The following is a 20369-nucleotide window of genomic DNA, read 5'->3' as shown; positions in this document are numbered from 1 at the left end:
TTATCACTGAATGTTAGGCTGCAGTTCCAAAAGTATTGGTTGAAGTATCTCTTGAGGTATTTAACCTCTAAAAAACTGGTAGCTTAATCAGTGTGGTCTTGACTATAGGTATAGGTGAGTCATGAGGTGTGGTATCGCAGTATTTGTCTCGACTATAGGTAGAGGTGAGTCATGAGGTGTGGTATCGCAGTATTTGTCTCGACTATAGGTAGAGGTGAGTCATGAGGTGTGGTATCGCAGTATTTGTCTCTGCTAGGGGTAGAGGTGCGTCATGAGGTGTGGTATCGCAGTATCTGTCTTGACTATAGATATAGGTGAGTCATGAGGTGTGGTATCGCAGTATTTTTTTCGACTATAAATAGAGGCGAGTCATGAGGTGCTAATAATTCACGAGAACTTATGTTCACATTCCGTCAGAATCTGCAAATTACGTTTCATTAGCAAGTTAAGAAGATGAATATATCTACCACCAGAATTTTCATTTGTGTTTAGGCCTGGCATGGCCTGCTAGTTTGTGCGCAATTTAAGGGTTGCAGGTTCGAATCCCATCAACGAACACACTCGCCCTTTAAGCCATGCAGGCGTTATAATGGAACAATCAGTCCCACTTTTCGTTGGCAAAAGAGTAGTCCAAGAGGTGGCGGTGGGCTTTCCCTCTAAATTAGGAACTGTTAGCGCAGATAGCCCTCGAGTAGTTTGGTGCGAAATTCCATAGAACAAACAAGTAACTTGTGTTTAAGTGACATTACTTATATTTTAATTACAATTTACACATATATATATGTCCACCGGTGGTACAGCGATAAATCTTTGGTTTTTCAACACTAAAATCAAGGGTTCGATTTGCCTTGGTGGACACAGCTGATAGCCCGAAGTGGCTCTGCTATAAAAAAAACACACACACACACACATACATATATATAAAGTAATCAGTAAACAATGTGAAATATGTATATATATATATAGTAATCAGCAAACAATGTGACATATGTATATATAAAGTAATCAGCAAACAATGTGACATATATATAAAGTAATCAGTAAACAATGTGAAATATGTATATATATAGTAATCAGCAAACAATGTGACATATGTATATATAAAGTAATCAGTAAACAATGTGAAATATGTATATATAAAGTAATCAGTAAACAATATGACATATAATTAAAGTAATCGACATTTTCTCTTCCTTTTATATTTATTGAGCAAGTTTTCATCCATTCAAGTTGTATTTAATGAAAAGGATAAATTCTATGAATTCATTATGTTGAATATGAAATATGCTGAATTTTTTGTTATTTGTTTATTCAATTATCCATAACTGATGAAGTCTCGTATTCAGAACAGCAATATTGTAGTGTGGAGTGGTGAGATATGGCACATTGTAATCAACTGTATTATGGTATCTGTTGTACGTTGTAACTAAAGATGTGGCGATACAGCGATACGATTAGAGTATCGTATCGTGAAGCCTTGATACCATTGTATCGATACATCGTCCGATATGATTTATGTATCTTCACGAAATTTGACAAGCTTTCAGTAAACATTACAAGTATTTTGCACAGAAACAATCATAATTTCTAATAAAATATTTTTGATAAAAATTAATCATTTAATAAAGGAAGATGAGTATTGAGTACAACATGTTGTCTTCATTTATTTTATCAAAAACATCACATGTAAAATAACATAACAAATTAACAATAACAAAATAGATAGACAGATATTAACATTTTTATTATTTTACTTCTCTTGTCAGCTGCCATTTAGTTGATCAAACCTGAGAATTTAAAAAAATCACTGTAAAGTGTGACGTACTTAAATAAGACAATGTTAGTAATATAGATAATAAATTACAGACAAGACTGTTAAACTTTGTAACAAACTATTGGTAAAACTTCTGCATCTAGTACGTGTCGTGTCGCGGCATCAATATCGTATCAACTACTATGATGAGATACGCATCCCTAGTTGTAACTCAGCTGGCCTGATGAACTGTGCTACCCAATAAGCAACAGACTATGTTGTAACTGTTGAGCTCTGGTACTTAGCGAGAAGCTCATTGGTTATGAATTACAACATACAAGATACTAGTCAAAGTTGAAATGTTATTATACATTCTTCCTTTTGGAAAGGTATATTAAACCGGCAAAGAACGATCTTAATTACATTATCATCAAACTGAGATATATCTATTAGCAATAGACAATTTTGCTGTAGAAGTCTTAAAACAGAGACTTGGTCTGTATATTATTCTGGAACTTCTCAAATATACAGATCAAACCTCCGCATTAAACACTTACTTCAGTACAAAGATGAAGTATCTAGTCTTAAGACCACCTTAGTAACTGATGTACGACCTCTAAAGAACCTTACATCTCTTCATTTTGGGTTATATGTTTTGTTTACCTGGACCTCGTTGTATTTTGCATCCAGTATTTTGCGTCAGTATTTGTTGTTGAATACTATTTCTCGTTTGTAATTTATGTATTATGTCGTATTGCCACACGACCATTGTAATAACAGCTGTGATTAAGCTAAGAATCGGGCATGGACTGGAGATTTAACAGTCCAAGGTTCGAACCACGGTATACTGCGGAGCACGCTCCATACTTTCAGCTGTGAAAGAAATATAACTGTAACAGTCAGTTCAGATATTCGGTTGAGAGTAGCCGCATAGGCAGCGAGTGCAATTAACTTATTGTCCTTCCGAGTTCCAGAAGTTTTAAGTTATGAATCATTGTGGCTGAGCTTTACAAGTCTGTGACGTGGCCATTTAGCCAGACGTTGTTCACGTTGAAAATACCAAATACCACAAAACAACAAAACTATCGGTCATTCCAAGTTTTTGTTTATACATTTAAAAAAAACAAACAATACTTATACTTTAAAGATGTTTAGTTAAAGGATGAATAGCGTAAACAGATATTCCCCGTTTTATTTTTCTCCCATTTTGTTCGTAAATAAAATACCTAAAACATTATACTGAATAAATGAACGTGTTTTGCAAATTACGTAAAAAAAAAAAAAACACATTAAAATCTTATAGAGTCTTATACAGCTGTTACGACAGCAGAAGTCACGTGACGCTGGTAATACGTCATGAGTTTATAGAAGGATCATGTCTCTTTCTGGCAACTCTAGTCTTTTCTACGCGCCCTCTATTTTAGTATATTAGCCGGCAAATAAAGCGGAGGAACAATTGCAGATAGGGAGATATAGAGCCGGATAATCGAGTCAAGCCGTAAGTAAAGGGTGTAAATCGTTGTGAATTATGGCGTGTGTTTAAGTTAAAGTGACTGTGGAAATTCCGTGTATTATAAAGTTGTATCGAGAAATAATAAACTAGTTTTAATTAAGAAAGGAGTTGTATCGCTAAGTTTCATCGGAAAGAAATTATACGGGAAATTAACAAACGAACAGAGACCTAACAATGTTCAGTTTACTAAAACTATATTGATATTTACCGAACGACGAAAATGTTGACACCATAATTGAGTCGTCCCCCGGGAAGCGGTAAGTTTTCGAACTTACAACGCTAAAAGTCGGAGTTCGATTCCCCGAGGTGGAAACAGCAGATAGCCCAATATGGATTTGCTCTACAAACAGACAAACATAACCGAGCCACGTGCATAAGTAATTACTTTTATAAATATTACGATATTTGTGTTTCGTAAATACATTTTTGTTAGATACTGATAATACAGACCTGCGATGGTCTTATTGTCTTGAAATTTTTCTCTTTCTACACTAATTCCTGTACGCTGAATCCGAACATGTATCCATTTTCCTTCATCACGTACAGATTTTACACAAAACGTCATATGTACTTTTACATAAGTAAATCATTTTCGTTGAAATGAATATTATTTTTTCGAAATCTGCGTAGCTGAATTATGGAAAATCCGTTATTAAAACCATAACATCTTTTATGAAGTTTAAATTCGCAGGCCTGTGTTATTATTAGTAATACGGTGATGTAGTATTTCATCTGTTAAACCGTCATACGTCACACTGTCTTATCCAATCATAAGTCACGATCTATCCTATCTTGCTCACGATATCACGTGGCTAATTATAATCGGATTTTATTGATTGGTTCTTTTCAAATAAGCTTAATTTGTATCTGTTGTGCTCAAGTTTTGAATTCTGATGTATACTCTGTTGATTAAGTCAAAATATTGGTATTAAAATAAGATTAAATTTTTCTTTAGCTCTCAATGCTGTATGTAATCAATAATTAAACACTTCATTTAAAAAGTGTTTTTTCTAGGTCACATTTCACGCTGTTTTATAAGATTTCGAGTACTTCGCGCCAATAACCTTGTCTAACACGTGACCAGCACTATATATACATGTATATACAGTAGCATCTCCTCTTTTTAACTATTTGAAAAAAAAATCCAATGCGTGCTTTTTATGTAATATCTAGAAGAGATATTTACAAGTTTAGTAGCTTTGATGTTTTATATGTTAGGCCTACAAGAAAGCAAAGAGCTTACATCCTGAGATAACATGGAGAAGATTCGGATGTGGACTGTTATAATCCTGTTCCTACAAGGCGACATTACAAAAGGTAGGTAGGCATTGTAAATATAAAGGACGTCCGGAAGTTGCATTCACAAGTTTATTAACACTTATTTTGGTATATGAGTGTTGAAACTTCTGCTAAGTTCGTGTTGCTGTTGACCGTATAATTGAATTCTACTAACCATTGTAATGGAGGCTCAAGGCTCCTTGGGAACAGAAGTAAATGATTTCGTTAATGTAACTTCTGAACATTCTATACATATATTCTAATATTTAGATTTGACTTGCCAGTTTAATGTAATTTATATCTACATATATGGATGATTAAAATTTTTTGTAGGCTTAAATTTAAGTCTACAGCTCATAATAAAATGTGTTTATTTGTTAAGTTGATGTTTGTGTTTAACCTATAAATACACAATATAACACAATTGCCTGTTGTTTCGGCAGAAAAATAGTGAATAATTTCAATTAAATATAAAATTTAGTGAACAACAGTTTAAAAAACAACAACTAAATTTTGACGTATAACAGAAAATTGAGAAGCTCAGATATTTTCGACAAGTAAATAGTTTTGTTTTGTTGTTAGAAAGTAGCATGTCATCAACTCTTAAGTTACTCTTGTCTGACCGATAGTGGAACTTGACTGTCACTCTTATAATCAACTCTTGGCCCAAAAGTATGGAACGTGTTTTTTGTACTAAGGGGTCGCAAAACACGAATCTCCAGATCAAAAATAAGCTAACGACATATATCAGGACTAAAAATTAGCTTGTGTGTTAGTGATTACAGGGTTGATGAAGTTATTTTAAAACGAGTTTGAATATACAAATCACTCAATCACGTAACAAATACAGTCGACACAAAGTGACAGTGGAACGAAATGTATCAAAACAATAAGCTGTGCAATACCACAGAAGATTTATCGCTTTTGGGAAGGGCATTTAACAGCCCTCTAGGTTGCAAAATATTTATACACTCAGATCACAAAGATGTGTTTAGATCGAGGATTAGTATTTCCAAGACTGGGATATCACTTGTACATAATAGCATTGCAAAAAAAACAACAAAAAACTATGTATCAACTTGGGGTACTAGGACTATCCAGAAAGAGACTTGCAAAAAATCGTAACTCAACCATGCTGAGTAAAGTGTGGCGTCTTGTAACAGGGGAGAATCCACAAACACAAAGATCTTTGGCAAAAGCCATCTACGTGCCCCAGGCAACAGTACGCAACATAATTAAGAAAAACATCTGCCTGGAAACGGGGACAACAGTCTATGAGCTCGGCAAGATAAGGCTTCCAGTTATATTTTCCGTTCGACTATTGTCTATCTCATCCAGCTGGAGAATAAGACCAACATTCCTGCTGTTCCATACAAAAACATATCAGTCAAGTTGCTTATGGATTTCTGAGCAATCGGACTGTTGAAATGGATGCTGGTGAACCGTCGTTCTCCTACACTAGAAGGCTTATGAAAAGCAAGCATGGAGGAGGGTTGTTGTGTTTTGGAAATAACAGCCTTACGACGGAGCTTTTTGCAAAGGAAACTACACGCTGCAGCGCTGTTGACAAGATGCATGGTCGCCAGATAGACATGACCGGACGTGTCGATATGAAATGTAATGACGTGGTGAAGTTCCAAAATTGTCTTAATATAGCATACAGTAGTATTCAGCCTCTGTATAACAAACTGACTACAAGTACATAGTGACATACATACATACACAAGGAAACTTAAACTTGCAATGATTAAAATGTAAGAAAAGCATAATTTGGGTACCCTCGCTATTAACACTGTTTTCGGCCGTAATCCCAATAATATCACACTAGGGCCAGCCATCTGAGGATAATTAGGTTATTAGTAAGCCCATATACTAAGCTAACAATGCAAGAATACTCTTCATATATGTAAACATTAACAATTAAATATCGCCTCTTATTGTAATATTCAGTATTGTTTGTTAGTTGCTGCTCGTTTTTAATAAGTAAACCAACGGTTTGTGAGGCTGCCCCTGTTCGCTTTTACACGACTGACATTAAATTATACATTATTTAACTAGCCCTTGAAAAATCTTCTAGTTCGTTACTCATGCTTAATCCATCTTATAGAAGTAGTTAAGGCTTACCTTAAATATAAATAATTAAATATTTTCATCACCAAGCATAGTGAACGTGTTTTGCGCCCATCTTTGCTTATTACGGTGTGTTGTTTGTTGTTAAGTGCAAAGCTAAACAATGGGCTATCTGAGACGTGGCATCGCTGGTATCGAAACTCGATTTTTAGTTTTATAAATCCTAATATTTACCACTGAGCCACCAGATGGCTTATTACGATATAAGATACCGTATTCTATTTCTTTAGTAGGGAACGTTTACATAAAATAACTTAACTCTTAGTAAATGTTTCCCATCCCGGAAGAAACTAGCTCTCTTACAGGACTCTTTGTTGTTGTTGTTGTTTATTTGTTACTTATTACAAGTTAGCCGCGGCACAGCCGCTCATAGAAGGGCTCTGAGATTTGACCTTCTGAGTCCAAAACTCTAATCAGATCTCAAATCGGGGAAGAGATGTCGGAGCTATGAGCTAAAAGTTTGTATTTAAAAAACTCAGAGCCATTCCATAAGCTGCTATGCCGAGGCTAATAAGTTATCATAGATTAATTTACTCTAATCCTGCCTGAAAGAATTTCAAGAGTCCCGGCTATTGAGGATTACCTCTTGTTTTACTACATTCATCCATTTATTATTATTTTATTATTATTATTTTTTTTTACTTTTCGTTTGCTTTGCTATAACAATTTCCCCCAGATTTTCTAGTTTGAATTACGTTAAAATAAGCGGAAAAGCAATTAATGGTAATTTTTGAACGCTCGTCATGTGCAATCTACATAACACACTTATTAAGTACTGAACGGTCGCTTATCGTGATTAGGCTAATCTCTAAGCATATCACGAAGATCATACAAAATAAATGGTGTTACGATTAAAGCTGAAAACTATAGATATGTCGACCATATACGTGTTTAACGGTCTCTGGCACTTAAATTAAATCGTCGAAATTGAACTGCTACATATATATATGCGTGCAGTTCTAATTAAATGAATCAATTTGTTTATAGCTTTCAATTCGTTATCTTTTCATTTAATTTTCCAGCCAGTACGTACTTTTAGATATTTCAAGAATCTAATATTAGAAAATCAAATCATGACTAAACTGTCTTTCGTCAGGAAACGCTCCAAATATTGAAGTGTCCCACAACATGCGTGTTTTGAAACTACCCAGGGAAACCAAAGCAGGTAAGCTTATCAGACAGGTCGTTCACTCTTTTGAAATATTTTATAACTGGTATTATCTTCCTATTTTAGGAAGAAATTAGCCTGATTAATTCATATAATCTAAGCTGAGAGCTGTGTTTCCAGGATATATAGTTTCAACATATCAACGTTATCTGTTTTAGTAAACAACACCTACAATCTCTTCAAATGCTTCTTAACACAAAGTGTAAGCTAAGTTAGTTTCAACATATCAACGTTATCTATTTTAGTAAACACCACCTACAACCTCTTCAAATACTTCTTAACACAAAGTGTAAGCTAAGTTAGTTTCAACAGATCAACGTTATCTATTTTAGTAAACACCACCTACAACCTCTTCAAATACCTCTTAACACAGTAGGTTAGTTTCAACATATCAACGTTATTTGTTTTAGTAAACACCACCTACAATCTCTTCAAATACTTCTTAACACAAAGTGTAAGCTAAGTTAGTTTCAACAGATCAACGTTATCTATTTTAGTAAACATCATCTACAATCTCTTCAAATACTTCTTAACATAAAGTGTAAGCTAAGTTAGTTTCAACATATCAACGTTATCTGTTTTAGTAAACACCACCTACAACCTCTTCAAATACTTCTTAACACAATAGGTAAGTTAGTTTCAACATATCAACGTTATTTGTTTTAGTAAACACCACCTATAACCTCTTCAAATACTTCTTAACACAAAGTGTAAGCTAAGTTAGTTTCAGCAGGCCAATTTTAACTATTTAATAAAGCTTTTATAATCTGCATTTTGTTAATTTGTGTTGCATACCAATAGCACCCTCTTTAATAAACCTGGAAAAATTTGGTTTAATTTATCTCAGTTAATTATAATTAGAATATTGTTAGTGAAAACTAATTATTTTGCTTTGTCTTTACATTTATTTATTGTCATAAATAATCTTTGTACAAATGTTTGTTTGAAGAATCAAAATTAAGTATTTATCACTTCAGTTTAATGTTATTATACAATAAACATTTGATAACTGTCATCGAAACACTGTGTTTCCTATTCCAGGAACCATAATATATCGTCTGAAAGGTCACGATTTTGACATTCCTGATGTGTTGACCTTTGGTATTCGGGGAACAGGGGCAAGCGATCTCTTGGACGTGCAAGCGGCTAGTTTTACTGAAGCCGACGTCATTCTACGTAAAAGACCAACGGTAATATTATACTATTTACTGTAAAAACCTTCATCGTTAAGTCAGATCTCCGCTATAATATGAAGTTGCTTTTTTTTTAATGAAATGATTTAGGAGATTAAAATATGTAAACAATTCTAGGTTAATATGTATGTTTTCTTATGAGCCAACACGTTATATTTTCCCCCTATACTCTCCATTCCAGATGATATCTTTCTCCGTACTCTCGCTACAGTTTCAAGAGTTTTTCTTCTATATTCATTCAGCTACGATGCCTAATTACAATATATATATATTCAAGTGTGCATGATCACATTTTCTTTTTATTTACATAATATCTGCGAGAATGAATGTTTTTCCTACACTCTTTACTTCGGAAGGGGCACCGGGTATATCCAAACTTCCCAACAGTCCCTATTTCTTAGAAACACCCTACCCCCCCCCCCCCGACGTATAGAACAAAAGTCCCGATTTTCCTGGGAAATAATTACAATTGGCAAGTGCATACATTTTGCAGCTGCGTGCACCCGCATACTGAGTCAAACAGAGACCCATCATTCGAAAGCAAACAACAAATAGCAGGATTTATCATTCCTTATAATGGTTTCTGCATTGCTGTCACCACTCTCGAATACCATCTGGAACAACTTCAACACTTTACTAGACACTCTCATACCCAACCCTATCACCATGATAACTTATTTATCATTCCTTATAATGGTTTCTGCATTGCTGTCACCATTCTCGAATACCATCTGGAACAACTTCAACACTTTACTAGACACTCTCATACCCAACCCTATCACCACGATAACTTGCAAAAGTGACTTAGACAGTTACGTAAAAAGAAAGCCCACAAATGCACCCAAGCAACTAAAATGACAACCCTCACAGTAACACACTACAACACTGGAAACTCAACACAGAATTACACAACCTAATTCTAGAAAGAAGATGCCAAAGAAGAAGAAGCAACACGAGATACATCTCTTAAACCACATATAAACAGAATACAGGCTTTAATTAAAAGAAAAATAGCTGTCCTGAGCAATGAAAATTGGCTAAAATTTTGCAACTTACTCGAGAACTCTCAAAACCAACTAAAAGAATTCTGAAAAATTTTTAATCTTTAACATCCGAGAAAAGCAACAACAAATTATTTGTTAGGTAACCACTACCAAAATTCCTTTTCTAACATCGATTCACCTCAGTTCAATCAACAATTCAAACAAAAAGTTGACAACCATATAACCTCCCGACCCGAATTACTTACCCCGATATTTCGCGCAACCATCGGAACACAATCATCACCCAGCAGTCATGACTTTTTTAAATTAGAAAAATCTTTGCTGGCGAACTTAAAATAAACATTAGATCACTAAAAAAAAACAACTCATCTCCCAGCCATGACGGTATTCGTAATACAATACTTAAAAACGCATCGAACAAGCTTTTAATACACCTACTTAACATTATGAACCTATCATTTCTTTCAAAATCTATCGTCACAGTCATCCCCAAATCAAACAGCAACAATTCCAATCCTGATAACTTCAGATCAATCAGTCTTCTAAACTGATTCGACAAGCTACTTGAACGCATAATGTCAAACAGACTTCTCCTATATTGAGAAAACAACAACCTGATACCAAACATCCACCTAACCAGATTAACCGAATCCATTCCCAAAGCATTTAATAACAACCAAGCTATTCTAGACGTATTTCTAGACGTAAAGAAAGCCTTTGACTCTATCTGACATAATATTAAAGTAAATAACACAATCCTCAAATGGACATCTAATTTCCTTTGTTATCGCACAACCCCCCTTAAAGTTAACAACGCCATCTCAAAATCATCTAACATTACAGAAGGAGTCCCTGAAGGCTCCGTCCTCTCACCACTCCTTTATATTATTTTTGTTAATAACACCCGCTTTACGAACCTAACACACACATACTTCTCACAGTATGCCGATGATATTGCTGTTTGGAGCACTTCGTGAAACCCCCTAATAGCAGCTAGTAGAATACAAAAACCCCTCAATGCTATAATTAATTGGTGCAGCAATTGGATGGTATCTCTTAACTCACTTAAAATGACAGCAATTATATTTCGAATTAGCCATAACAAACATTTCAAAAACGTTAAAAAAATAAAACTCAAAATTAAACGATACCGAAATAAAATTATGCCCCACAACGACGTTTCCAGACAGTTGTCTTACATGGGCTGAACATTTCAAGCACATACACAAACCCATCAGCAAACGTATTACACATTTAAGGTTAATTGCAAGAAGAAACAAAGGTTGCTAAACACAAACAATAATAAAAATATACTCAGCTTACATACGCCCCTAATAGAGTACGGGTGCCAAGTCACCTTCAATATGTCGAGCAGAATTAATAACAAGTTACAACTTCAACAGAACAGAGTTCTTAAACTAGCCTTAAGATTACCAAAATTTACCCCAACGAGTTACTTACACAAATCATGCAATATACAAACAATAAAAGAAAGACTAACACCCCTAGCATTCAAATGTTATAACTAAGCAGAAAAAAGAACCCCCCCCCTAACTGCCGCCTTTCACAGGATGACAAGCGCATCAAACAACACAATGTCCCCATACAATGAATACTTAACCATGAAAGAAACTTAAAAACACCCCAAATTTCTTCTAACCCATTTATGTTGTTTAATTTCCAGCTTTGGGCACAAGATTGGTGCCTGTTCTGTGAAAGTGGGTTTTCTCGGGGATCTCCCGTCCCCCCCCCCCCCACAACACATATCCCGGCACTCTTAGGTGACCCTGTTAACAGGGCGTTGATTGAGATATACTTTGTCGAACGCTGTCGCCTTTCTTCTTCTCATAAACGTCGTCATCATCACCGTCGTCACCAGCCTTGATCTCCTCTCTGCCTCACGATCCACTAAACATCTGCCAGATTTCTCTGCCATTAAATAACAACTATCTCTAAAATTATTTTTAACCCACGACCTTATCAAAACTCTACCTTTACGCGAGCAAGGCGAAGGGGGATAATAATATCCCTGAACACCCCAGTTTAGGAAAGTTTCCTTTAAAAACGAAATATCCGTCACGTATTTCATTTATTATTTATGTCCCCACACTTTCGACCCTCAAGGCACCACGAGAACTAACCACTTATATTCACGGCTGTGATGGGTGGCTGATGGGTTGCAGCCCATCTGTGGATTTCAGTTTTTAGGTCTCATTAACGATTTGTGCGATTAATTTTATGCCATATAAGCCTTTTTGTCTTATTATACATTTCAACGTTTGAACTGGCCGTGGAATGCCTAATTTCGCGCAGCTGTATCGATATTTCACATTAGCGCATCTAGTGGTCTTTTTTTTCAGTAAACCACAGTAGATTGGCTTTAAATACACGAACACGTCGGAACATTCATACACTAGCACTGGCCTTTCTACTCCAACTGGCTATCTATGGCAGCTGCTAATCTATATATACCCTACATAAAAGTGCACCATGGGATTCAGATGCAACTTCAATGGGTATGGGCCCATTGATAGTTGTGGGCGTTTTGTCAATAGTTTTGTTAATATTATGTATTCATTGAATGCCGTGAAAGTTATTTACCATGCATCGTTTTCAACCCGCCCTCGGTGGGTCAGCGGGAAGTTTCCAGACTTACAATGTTAAAATTCGGGGTTCGATTCCTCGCTATGGACTCTGCGTAGATGGCTCATTGTGTAGTTTTGCGCTAAAAAAGACCCAAACAAAAATTAATGTTTTCATATTTTGCAAAGGATATTTATTTGATTTTTTTTTGCTTACATTGGATATTTACTAGCGATGAACCCTGAATTGTTGTCATATTTGTGTGCGCGCGCATTTGTGTGTGTAGCCAGCTTTTGCTCTAACGAATGTAGTGAAAAGCCCACGAATAAACATGAGTCAAATATATTAAAACACAAATAAATTTGTAGCAGGATAATCAGTTATTAAATCAGTCTTGTAAACTTGAGATTTCATAAACTTGCACGTTTTACTTTTTTTTTTTGACACGGAGGATTTTAGTGATTATAATATTGGGTAAAATATACATTACAAATAGATTTAATCTAACGAAAGCTTAACTTTACATCATAACAAATAAAAAGTTAAATTTACATGACTTGAAATAATGACTTTAACATGTTATTTATTTTCATTGTCTCAAATGTGTAGTTGTTTTTGTTTTTTTTCAGGAAAATGAGTATAAATTTACGGTATTCGTCACAGATGGCGTTCAGGTAAGTGGAAGTTTGTTATTGTGTTTCCGCACATTATGTAGTATAACAACTAGTGATGTTTTACAATTGCTTGTAGGCCTAATTAGGAACGTCATTTCACAAAAGCGACCTCGTGTAGGCCAGACGCTCATTTCAGCTGGGTATGCAATACTATGGCGTAATTTGAGAATATGTGTTGATCTGCCTTGACCTGAAATATCTCACAGAAACTGCCGACCTCCCAAATGACGCCCTGGGCCTAATATTAGGGATAAAAGTTATACTAGACTGCAGAAGTTTCTTCCGCATTCATTCTGGTTCGTCCATTACGGACAGTGCCGGATTTAGACCTGGCGAGGCCCTAAGCTATATAAAACTTGAAAGCCCCTTGTTAAAAAGTTACACCAGAAGGTCTCACAAGGGTACGTACCAAAACAGGACCTTGGGTCGCCATAAAACAATTAAAGACATATATATACCTTTTAATTATTTAATAGCAAGGTATTTAAAGTGAAATATACAAATTATTTTAAAATAAATGCATTTTAAAGGCAAAAAAAAAAAAAAATTGAAATTTTGTGAGGCCCCTGCGGATTGTGAGGCCCTGAGCTGTAGTTTGTTTATCTTATGCCTAAATCCGGCACTGATTACGAATTTGAAATTAGATGTGTGTGTGAAGATAGCATTTCAAACTTAATTTTTTGTCTGCCTCAAGTTCCCCACTCACCTGCCCTCAGGAGGAGTTTCGTTGAATATCAGCACTCATAAACTGGGTTTTAAATAGTGCCAGAAAAAGGGCTATCAAAAAAAAAAAAACTAATTTTAGGTGATAATTTAAAACCGTAACTTTAGAGTTTACTTGTGTTATACAATTACAAATAGTTTGATCTGAGGGATTAATATCACTTATAAATTATATTTCATACCTTTTGGTTGAAGCTGCCGCGTAAGCTTTAAACGTAGACTGTTATATCTAAACCCTGTAAGCTAGTATAATACAAAGTTTATGTTTTTTGTTTGTTTCCCAGACAACCGAGGATGAATCGACTATTATTATTACAGATGTTACAAGACTTTCTTCGCCGTTTCTGGATTACGAGCCTGTCATACAACTGCCTGAGGTTAGTTTAGTTTTTATTCCAGGATTTCTAGTTTAAATAATCCTAAGGCTGCAGCATTCTTCACCTAATATTCAGAGATACAAATATTAATTTATGTTTTGTTTCAGAGCAACCAGTTCTACAAAAGAATATTAAAATATGATAAATAATTTAAAGAAAATTTATTGAATTCTTAATACATTAAAGTATTCGAACTTTTGATATCAGAGAGACTTGTGTATTATGATAAAATAAGTCGAATAGGTTTTATTCTACAGCTTACAATCTTTATTGGCAGAGTTAAGCCTAACCTATAGTTAGCGTGCTTGGACCGTGAATCCGAGGGTGCGCGGTTCGTGGCCAGTTTCAGCAAAATCGCGCTTTTCAATTTATGGTTTTGTTGCGTTATAAGGGTGACGGTCAAGTCCAACTATTCTGCCTGACAAAAGCATTCCGATAGCTGGCCGTAAGTGTTATTGATTATATGCTTTTTGTCTAGTCTACCAGTTAAAAGTTAGATTACGCTGAGCGCAAACAGCGCTGTGTGGTGCTTTGCGTGAAAACTTTGAAACAAACTTTATCGGTATGTTAAAAAATTAACAAGTCTCTCCTATTGCTATAAATTATAGCTACTAGCACACTTTTTACAATAGTTTATTTGTTGTTAAGCGCAAAGCTACACAATCGGCTATCTGTGCTGTGTCCACCGTGGGTATCAAAACCTGGTTTTGAGCGTTATGAGCTTTCAAACTTAACGCTAAGCCACTAGGGGGCATTTTGTTATAGTCTCTCACGTTTATGACGTTTAGAAGATGTGTTTTTATACAGTCTAATTATGGTTTACTTGGTTTTTTTCCACAAAGAATACAGCTCAGAACACCACCGTGGGATATGTGTTAGCCAGAGAAAAAGAAAACAGTAATCTGCCAGTGCAGTTTGAACTTAGGGTGAGTTATTGGAACGTTCTTTAATCATGAGCTACTGTGTTTTATTTCACTTCATACGAACAGAGTTAATACTTTGGTTCTTCCCTGTTTGTCTTTTCTTTCTTCTATATAAAAATGTGTGTATTATTAGCACAAGTGTTTCAATGTTTGTCCACCGCGGGAATCGAACTCCGGATTTAGCGTTGTAAGTTCGTACATTTGCCGCTGATCCATCGGTTGACTTTCTAAAGGAAACAAGTCTTCGAGGAAGAGCTGGTTGAGCTTTAAAAAGCCTGAGTACTGCGTGTTAATGTTGTTCATTTTATTCTCCAAGAACTTAAAACGATGTTTAATATTCTAAAATTATAATGTATAGCTTTCATATTATTCATCTAAAATAGGAAATAATTTGACATATACATATATATACATGTTATATCAGTTGCTACCTTAATACTTTAATACATTTAAATTATGATGTAACATTGATATGGGCAGGACAGATCCAGTGTCATAGCAGTATTCGAATAAAGCTTTCCTTTGTAAATATGAACGAGAAAAATTTTATTACACTGAGTTTAAACAGTAATTTTGTGAAATATTTTGTTTTCATAGAAGTTTGTTCGGTACAGAAGTTGGTCGATTTTACCCTTTGAAACTATCTCAAGAGAAGTTTGACATTTTTGAAAGGAATCGTTTAATAGTTGCCAGTATTAGAGCAACTGAAATAAATGGAAATAACAACTTTTTTAAGAAAATAATTAATTTATAAACGCGTGTTTCTGTGTTAGATACAATAGGTCTCATCGGTACACATGGTTTCTGTAATTTTGACATAGAATACCACTGTGTGATTCATTTGTTTTCTCTGATTTCATCAAATCAGTGATATATGTTCAATCTATATACATAACCAGAATAACCTGAAGTGTTATTAAAAGGTTAAAATTCAAGGTACTTGTGTAAATATAATTAACAATCTCAAACGATCAACGTTTTTAGTGCACAGTTAAAAACCTTTACTCTAAATTCGGGTCAATAGCCTTAAAACAGACAGTAATTGTTTCGTCATGAGGATGACGTGATTAGACGTCGGAACATGTAGAGTGTCTGTTTTAAGGCCGTTGATCGGTCTTAGAATAAAGGTTTCTACTTGTGTACTGAAAACATTGATTGTTTGAGTATTTCTAGTGAATTGAAGCTACACGTTTCTAAGCTGTCTACTCAACTCTCAGGGTCAGGCTCTTACTCACATTTACAGATTTTTTTTTCTCCAAATTTATTTCATATGAATTAAAAATAAAGGCAACAGGTGAGACTTGGTAGACTATTTTGTTCCACGTATGTGTGAGGAGAGGGGTGGGGTTGCATAGTTGGGAAGAATTGGTTCGCGTTCCTTAATAAATAAACTCACATAAACCCTGTTTCGATCTCGCTGTCTCTCTGTTATTCTCTCTTTTTATACATACACTGTATAATGTTTGTTTTTTGGTGAAAATAATACCCTATGAGACACAGTTTATTTGGAGAGGTTAAGTCTTCCCTAGTCTCTTATACGTGGCACCCCTGATTAAAAGATAATTTTAAAATACTAGGTAAATTATTTTTTCATCAAGTTTAGCTCAAATAAAAAATATATTGGTTTTCTGAAAAGATAGTTGATTTCTAACTCTTAGGTTACGGTAGCAATTACTTCTTACAGCATGGATTGTGTTTTTGTTCTTATTTACCGTGTAGTCATTGTGATAATTTCGATTAGAATTACTTAACACAAAACAATATATATACGAAATTTGGAAAAACCAAGTTTCAAAACTAACATCTATTTTTTTTCTAGGGTTCAGAAAAGTTCTCCATTAAATATGTATTTGGTCCTCGAGGAACAAGTAAAGCTGAAATAAATGTCATTCAAACGGTGGATTATGAACGACGAAATATGTATCGACTACAGATACTAGCTTTAGTAAGTGTAGTAAAAACACTCGGAGTGAATGTCCAAGTATTATTACAATCTATTCCATTTTTAACAATTTCTCCCAACTGATAAATATTCTAGTAGTATTTACTAATAATTAGTTTGGATGACGTATAAAAGTATTAAGAAGTTGTGGCCTCCTCAGTCGACTGAGTGAGTAAACTATTAAGTTATTATCATTGTTTAAGCCTAAGTGGCTGACGAACCCCCTTCAACCCCTAATAGGAGTGACTTAGATCAGAACGCTGCACTCTCCCCCATGTCACTCCACAAGGGTCCTTAGGGTACATGTCAGTATTGGTGACAATCGGTCTAGCGATTCGGTAGTTATAGGTGAACGTACATTTGGACTTTTGTCAAATATTGGTTTAGATTCGATTCACTATTCATTTAAGATAGAATATCTAGCTTAGATAATTATAGCCAGGAAGGAGAAGAGCTTCTGGAAGTTGTGCTGTTCAACTTAGGAACTTCTTTAGGGGTATAGATAAACTATTTATACTGTACAATAAATCATCAACTTTTAGTTCCAAATAAATCTGTGACTCATTCGTTGATAATAGACATTATAAATTCCGAAAGATGCTATATCGACAGCAAAAACCAAAAACGTTGAATTTGTGAAACACGACTAGCACAATGGGTAATAAGTCCAAAGACAGCTTTAGGTACGAACGCATACTTATAAAATGTGTAAAATGGGAAATATAAAGAATTCTTGAATCTCTCATTTTAAACGTTTTAGTTTATTTCTTTATAAAAAATACAGTGGAGATGTTAATATTAACACGTTAAGCACAGGAAGCGTAACACAACACTTATCTCTCTCTCTCTCTGTGTCCCATATCTAAACAGGACGTTGGTGTCCATTATCTTCCACAGATCTCTCTCTCTCTCTATGTCCCATATCCAAACAGGATGATGGTGACCATGGTCTTCCACAGATCTCTCTCTATATATACATATGTCCCATATCCAAACAGGACATTGGTGACCATGGTCTTCCACATATATCTCTCTATATATACATATGTCCCATATCCAAACAGGACATTGGTGACCATGGTCTTCCACATATATCTCTCTCCCTCTACATACCATATCCAAACAGGATGATGGTGACCATGGTCTTCCACAGATCTCTCCCTCTATGTACCATATTCAAACAGGATGATGGTGACCATGGTCTTCCACAGATCTCTTCCTCTATGTACCATATCCAAACAGGACGTTGGTGACCATGGTCTTCTACATATCTCCCCCTCTATGTACCATATCCAAACAGGACGTTGGTGACCATGGTCTTCCACAGATCTCTTCCTCTATGTACCATATCCAAACAGGACGTTGGTGACCATGGTCTTCCACAGATCTCTTCTTCTTGAGGCTTAAATAATTTCCAATATCGATACATTCATCCATTTAGACTCTTGACATAAGCCAACCTCTGTCTTCTACGGTATCCCATTCCTTCAATTTTTCCAGTTCGACCAGACTTCCTATTCTTTCTTTCCTCATAATGTGTCTTGGAAACTCGAACTGTCTCTTTCTGATCTTAGTCAACAGTTTCCTTCTGCAACCTGCTCTTGACAAAAACCTTCAGTTGATATATTTTCCTTATTAGTGCGACACTACTTTGTGGCCTATATTTGTTAGAAGTTATGTACATATATATATTGTATATAAAAAAAAAAAACTTTGCATACACAAAAATCATATTTCCTCGAGTACTATAATGATTGAAGTTTACTATATATACATAGTTCACTTTCAGTTCCAACTAGAACTGCACAGTTCTAATATTATAGTAACAACTGACTTCTTTACCAGAATGCTTGGACTAATGAGACAGTGGATACCAGAAACATAGCCGTGGTTGACATTGTAGTAACGGTTGAAGACGTCCAGGATACTCCCCCGGTCTTCATGGATCTTCCATCTTTGGTCAAATTATCGGAAAGCCTACGACCGGTAAGTTGTTTTCACACACTCTCTCTCTCCATACAGTAAGATTTTACATTCTATTCGAGAATATGCTTTACACTCTATTTGGTTACTTGTGTTTACACCCACTCTTTATATCCAGTAACTTGTTTTTACAATCTGTTCGGTAAGTTGTTTTTATATCGAGTAAGTTTTTTAAAATAAGTTCGGTAAGTTGTTTCACACATACACAATCTCTGTGTGATAACTTGTTATTACATTCTGTTAATTACGTTGTTATTACACACTATCGCTCCAGTAAGTTACATTCTCTTCAGTAAGTTGTTTTTACACACTCTTTCCGGTAAGTTACATTCTCTACAGTAAGTTGTTTTTACACTCTCTCTCCGGTAAGCTACATTCTCCCCAGTAAGTTGTTTTTACACTCTCTCTCCGGTAAGCTACATTCTCCCCAGTAAGTTGTTTTTACACTCTCTCTCCGGTAAGCTACATTCTCTCCAGTAAGTTTTTTTTTTTACACTCTCTCTCCGGTAAGTTACATTCTCCCGTGTAAGTTGTTTTAACACTCTCTCTCCGGTAAGTTACATTCTCTCCAGTAAGTTGTTCTTTTACACTCTCTCCGTTTCCGGTAAGTTACATTCTCTCCAGTAAGTTGTTCTTACACATTTTCTTAATCTGAAGTCCAACAGAGTTCACAAGTCAGTTTCTATCTCAGATCGGAGGTCTGCTAGCCCAAGAAGGTAAAGTTATTTCATTTTAAGCTCACATCACTCTATATAATTAATACTTACTTCAACTTAAAATAGGCCAAGATTGGACTAGTGGTTATCGTACTCGGATTGCAAATCCAAGGGTTTCCGATTCGCGACCCAACGCGAAAGATCGCGCTTTGTGACTTTGGGGGCTCTATCAGAGTGACGATCAAATTCCATTATTTGGTCTGACAAGAGTGTCTTAAGGGTTGGTAGTGAATATTGTTTAATAACTGGCTTTCCTCAAAACCTATTAGTTCAGAATTAGGACAGGTAATCGAAGACACCCCTTTGTGTAGTTTTACACGACAATTCTGAAACACAAGTAACAAAAAATAAATCCTACAAACTCACGCAAGTTTTTTATCTTTTATCACAAATCTACTAATGTCCCCAA

The 20369-nt window shown here is 35.3% G+C and overlaps 1 protein-coding gene across 1 annotated transcript in view; it reads left to right on the top strand.

The window, feature by feature from the left end:
- Nucleotides 1-5971: 5971 nt before the first annotated feature.
- The window catches only part of LOC106472276 (cadherin-86C-like), a gene marked incomplete at its 3' end in the record, with an annotated part of 32797 nt that continues 18399 nt past the window's right edge, over nt 5972-20369 (top strand). The window contains exons 1-8 of the mRNA XM_022400874.1: nt 5972-6242; nt 7771-7839; nt 8884-9032; nt 13252-13296; nt 14304-14396; nt 15239-15322; nt 17139-17264; nt 19107-19247. Coding sequence (XP_022256582.1) covers nt 5972-6242; nt 7771-7839; nt 8884-9032; nt 13252-13296; nt 14304-14396; nt 15239-15322; nt 17139-17264; nt 19107-19247 — 978 coding nt within the window. The remainder of the gene's footprint in view (nt 6243-7770; nt 7840-8883; nt 9033-13251; nt 13297-14303; nt 14397-15238; nt 15323-17138; nt 17265-19106; nt 19248-20369) is intronic.

Source organism: Limulus polyphemus, unplaced genomic scaffold (genome assembly GCF_000517525.1).
Source record: "Limulus polyphemus unplaced genomic scaffold, Limulus_polyphemus-2.1.2 Scaffold5211, whole genome shotgun sequence".
Taxonomy (NCBI): Eukaryota; Metazoa; Arthropoda; class Merostomata; order Xiphosura; family Limulidae; genus Limulus; species Limulus polyphemus.
Note: the sequence above shows the minus strand (reverse complement) of the source record. Positions and strands in the feature narration are given on the sequence as shown.